Source organism: Anopheles arabiensis, chromosome 3 (genome assembly GCF_016920715.1).
Source record: "Anopheles arabiensis isolate DONGOLA chromosome 3, AaraD3, whole genome shotgun sequence".
Taxonomy (NCBI): Eukaryota; Metazoa; Arthropoda; class Insecta; order Diptera; family Culicidae; genus Anopheles; species Anopheles arabiensis.
The window spans coordinates 49,204,622-49,209,616 of NC_053518.1; the positions used below are offsets into that span (position 1 = coordinate 49,204,622).

The 4,995-nt window shown below is 46.3% G+C and overlaps 1 protein-coding gene across 1 annotated transcript; it reads right to left on the minus strand.

Moving 5' to 3' along the window:
- Nucleotides 1–578: 578 nt before the first annotated feature.
- On the minus strand, nucleotides 579–4,722 carry LOC120901804 (zinc finger protein Noc). The gene is made up of 2 exons (XM_040310072.1): nucleotides 3,783–4,722; nucleotides 579–3,680 (listed from the first exon to the last, which is right to left on the minus strand). Exons 1-2 carry the CDS (start codon nucleotides 3,867–3,869, stop codon nucleotides 2,046–2,048), a joined length of 1,722 nt encoding a protein of 573 aa, XP_040166006.1. The 5' UTR covers nucleotides 3,870–4,722; the 3' UTR covers nucleotides 579–2,045.
- Nucleotides 4,723–4,995: the final 273 nt, after the last annotated feature.

Below are 4,995 nucleotides of genomic sequence, written 5' to 3' on the forward strand. Positions count from 1 at the left end.
ACCACCACCAACACCACCGTACGAACAAAAGCGGACGGAATCCCCTATCGTGGATGAGAGGTTGCTCCCCTTTGACCCACCTCTTCTTGATGCACACACACACACAACCATACACATACACAGACATCGCGTTTGCTTCCAACGGTGCTACAACCAACACTGCCAAACGAATCAGCTCCGACGGCCATTCATTTCTGGGGTGCTTCTGGGGTGCTAATTGAAAGGCTTGGTAATTAACTAATAAATAACGAAACATGATATCATTTTAAAATCATTCGTCCGTGCCATTTTCATGTTTCCGTTTCTTCTCCATCCCGTCGTATTTGTTTCCCCTTCGTTGTGCTTCTTCTTTCATCTGAAATCGTAATTTAGCGGCTTCTTTTTTTCTTTCTTTCTTTAGCTCACGAGCACATCTCAAAGCATTTTTATGGTCATCGTGCCCGTTCTTGTATTTCTCCCTTCTTCCCCACATTCCGACGGGGTACGTGAATTCGTTTCCATTAGCAACATCATCCGGTTAACTGGTTACGATGGGCTTTCGGATTGTTCAAGAAATAACGTGTCAAGAAGATCGGTGGTTTGTAATTAATAGAGGATGTGGCGTTTCCTTTTATTTTCATATTTTTTCCTTTTTCCTTTTAGATTTATTACAGGTTCATAAATTCAATATTTTTCTCTTACAAACGAGCTTACTTCCTTCGGTTTCTTTATCCACTTTATCGTATCTGTGGGCAGCTCGTTGCGTTACGAGTTTTGTTTCCTTGATATTTACAATTTTAACGCACAAGTCGTACCTTTTGCTTCTTCTCCTATCACTAATACCCATTTGCTTTCGATCTTGCTTCTTCTTGCTTGCTCTCTTTTTTGTTTCAATTTTACAAGTTTATTTTCATCGTTTCATTGCATTAATCATTTCGAGAATGCAGCTGTTATTTAGTGGCCCTATGCAAACCTCACATGAATTTCTAATCCAAACTGATTTCCTGCGAAGGCATTTAATGAAAACGGTACGTTATAGCACGTTGCTAATACGGCAATAATAAATAGTATCCGTCAGTATAGTTTATGCACGCCGCTATCTTGGCTTTCACTTTTAACCAATTGAACCAATTTTAAAACAAGCAATTAAAGTCTGGTCTTGAAGTGGTGTGAAAAGTTCCCCAAAATGCTAGTCGTGGGGTATACGAAACAATGTTTTTTGATGTTCATAAAATAAGAGATAACACAAACAAAACGCTTAGCTTTCTTATCAACGTTTTTATGGTAGTAGGATGAAACGAATATTGCCATTCCCGTCATTACATGCTGCATTCTAACTAGAATTGAATCCTAATAATCTCGAGCTCATCGTCAAGGCGAATCATCATCTTGCGTTTGAAACAGGATAGCACTTTTTTCATTTCAGATACATAGCTACATTTATCAAGCCTCGCTTTGAACTCGTATTAATTTCATTGCTCACATATCAAAGAGGGATTTTGAAATGTTCATACATCTATCTGACTGGTAAGAGCTGTTGGGAAACGAACAAACATCCGTTGAACGTTTTTAACGCATTTTGCACGTGAATCACTGTGAAATGCATTCAAACTTGCAGCAAGATATGAGATATGCCCATATGTGCAGTACGTAAACTTTGATCTGTGTATGACTTATGTTATGACTATCCTGCTGTCAGGTGAAACGCACTGTACCTCGAACGTCCATGTTTGATTGAAATGACCTTCCACTAGTACGGGTGAATTATAACAGCACTTCGGCTTTATGCAATGTGTTACTTTATACTCCTTTCTCGCAATTCTCACATCTCGTTCGAAGAATAATCTTAATATCACAGTTGATAGAACAAACACGATTGGACACCTTCGGTTTCGGTTGTTGTTGTAGTTGCAGTAGTGGTTGCTGTATGCTTTGCTCACACTCTCATTTGCGTTTATGGACCTCTTTTCGTAGTAATCCTGCATGATAAGGGTTCTTGTATACACACACTACACTGTCAACCGCTAAACAAACGCACAACGAGACACATTCACTTCTGGCACTCCCTACTGATGTACCGCCGCTCCCATCCGCTGTCCATACAGCGCTGCCGCGTATGGTGAGTAGTACTGTCCGAAAGCGGCCGCCGGATTGAAGGCAGCCGCCGCAGCCGCTGCCGCCGCACTGTACGGAGAACCGGGCATAGCAGTAGGAATGCCACCGGGCTTTACATACGGATGATAACGTGCCGCCGACAGTGGACTAAGCGGCGGATTCGGGTAGCCTCGATGATGATGATGTAGCGACGACGGCGGGAAAATGCCGCTCAGCGGCATCAACTGCTGCTGCAATGCCAAAGCTGCCGGATCGGACAGGTTAGCGGTGTGTGTGCGGAGATGAGACAACAGTTCGTCGGTAGTATTGAACCGTTTGCCACAGTACGAGTCTCCGACAACCCAGTTGCACATGTACGGACGACTAGCAGCACCGGCACTACCCGGTGGTTGCGAACCACCCGAGTTAACGGCAGCGGCGGCCGCGGCAGCTGCAGCGGCGGCAGCGGCGGCCGAAGATGCTGGAGGATAGCCCGGATAGCCGGCAGGTGGCATTGAGCTCAGAGCCATGGCCATATACTTCTGGTGATCGCACTGGGTACAACCCGCAGGACACTGGCTGCCCATCATCATCTGATGGTTGTGGGCCGAAAACTGACATCCAGTGCAGTACGGATCCTTGCAGATCGGTACTAGCGTTTCACCACCGGATGGAGTTTTGACTCGCGTGTAACTGAGGTACGGATTGGCACCGGCGGCACTCGCTGCTGCAGCCGCGGCTGCTGCCCCCGAGTAACCAGCTGCTGCCAACATGGCCGCATGATGATGAGTAAACGCCCCGGCGAACGGTGGCCTGAAGGCAGGATTCGTGTGGTCGATTCCCGACGGGCTGGGAAGACCAGCCGCACCCATACCGTACGGACTGGCCTTATAAGCAGCTGAGGGCGGCATAGTACCCGGATGCATCATTGCCGCCGACGGGCTACTGGAGGGCCCGGAGCCGCCTCCTACACTGTTGCCACTCACTTTGTCGCGATCACTTGGCGTGCCGACGGAAGAAGCTCGGCGGTTGACTTCTGGCGTACTACACTTGTTGCCACTAAGCTCACCACCATTGCTTTCCGTACTCTTGACACTAGCACTGCCACCACCACGCCCAGACATAGGCGACTCGGCACTTCCGCGTGGAGACAGGGCCCGGCCCTCCTTGCGCATTCCATCACTGTGATTATTATTATTGATTTGGCTCACACTGTTGTTGTTCAACACGTCACTTCCACTGCTCATCTTCGACGAAGGACGATCGTCAAGCGAGGACGATTTGCTAAGGTTCACTTTCGTTGTTAGCACATTCATCTCGTACGGCTTGAAGGCAAGCTTGATCTCCGGCGATGCGTCCGACTTGTCTGTCTTTACCGACGGTGATCGGGACGCAGACGAATTCGATGTCGGGTCCACCTGAGACGAAGCCGAAGAATTGCTGCCGGAGGACGATGTGCTGCTCGTGCTGGAGCTGTTGGATGACGATGACTTCTTGTTCTTTTCCGATGGTGAAACAAGAGATTTAACAGTTATATTGCCCGGATCAGCACCAATCTGGCTGCAGGTTTGGGCCAGCAACGCCAACGGACTTTTCTTTGCATCCAACTGTAAAGGGGAAAGAGAACAAATATGGATTAAAATAACCGATTATTTATTTTAAAAACAGTTTGACTTTGCTTTCGATCAATAGATTAATTTAAAACTTACCGTGGTCGGAAGCGGAGAAAGATAGTCCGGTTGAAGGTATTGATTATTTCCAACTTGCAACATTGTGGTGCCTTCTAGTATCACCATTTGGGCGTTCTTTGGCGGAAATGAAATGAGTTGCAGTGAGTGATACGTTGATTTACACTACACGCCGTATACACTTGTTGTATTTTTTTTTATATCTGTTGATTTGTTTGTTTTTTTTTAACACTAGTAAATGCTTCCCAACGTCCCGTCGGTTGATTAGTTTTGTTGGTCTAACTTTTTCTTGTTCAACACTTGTCAATTTATTAGAAGAAACATACAAATTCCTTCGCAACACACTGATTCATTTGCACACTGTAACAATCACATGGGAGATCTTGAGTGATCATATTAGTGACAGGGCATATAACCGCATACACAGAGACACTTAACGCGCTTTCAAATAGTGGAGTGATGCACACAAATTTTCAATAATCGCTGTTTTACAGTCACACTACACTGTTTTCAATAAAAATCGTATAAGATGCTATAAAATAATCACACTCGTCTTGTTCACGTTTAACACATCGCTCAACTAGACGATCAGTAGAACTGGAACACACTACCCAACATCATCGATTTATGTTGGCGCTTGTTGTTTACTCAATCAATCACCATTCAGGCACCAATCAACACTTTGCATCGGAATTGTTGTGGCCTTTGCCTGATTCACACTCTGCCCAACTTGCTACGGGCCACAGCACTGCTCACACGTGTCGCACGGTACGTTGCTTGCGTATCAACACACATGCGTTTGATCGTATTCCAAAGTGTAATCGTTTCCACACACAATATAGGTAATCCACAGCAGGCGCGGTATCGGTAACCGTAGCGGAATTTGACGCGAGGACGACTACGTTCACTGCCGAACCGTGTTGTTTCGCTGACAAAGTTAGACTCATTCTCAGAAGCCGTTGCGAGCTGCCATGAACCACAGCTGAGAGCCAGGCGAAATTTCATGATGGATTCCGTGTGATGAATGGCCCCGTTCGACCAATCACAACGCTCGATTTCGATATCACGCACACTCTTACGCGTGTTCGCTTGCATTAAATTCTCTCACGCTCTCACGATCTCTCTCCTCTCCGAGAGAGCGGTAGAGCCGTCACGCACACCACCATACACGCTCCGGTTCGGCCATGGCTGGCGCTGCTGCCAGAGCAATAAAGAGAATCTTTTTTGAAACGCA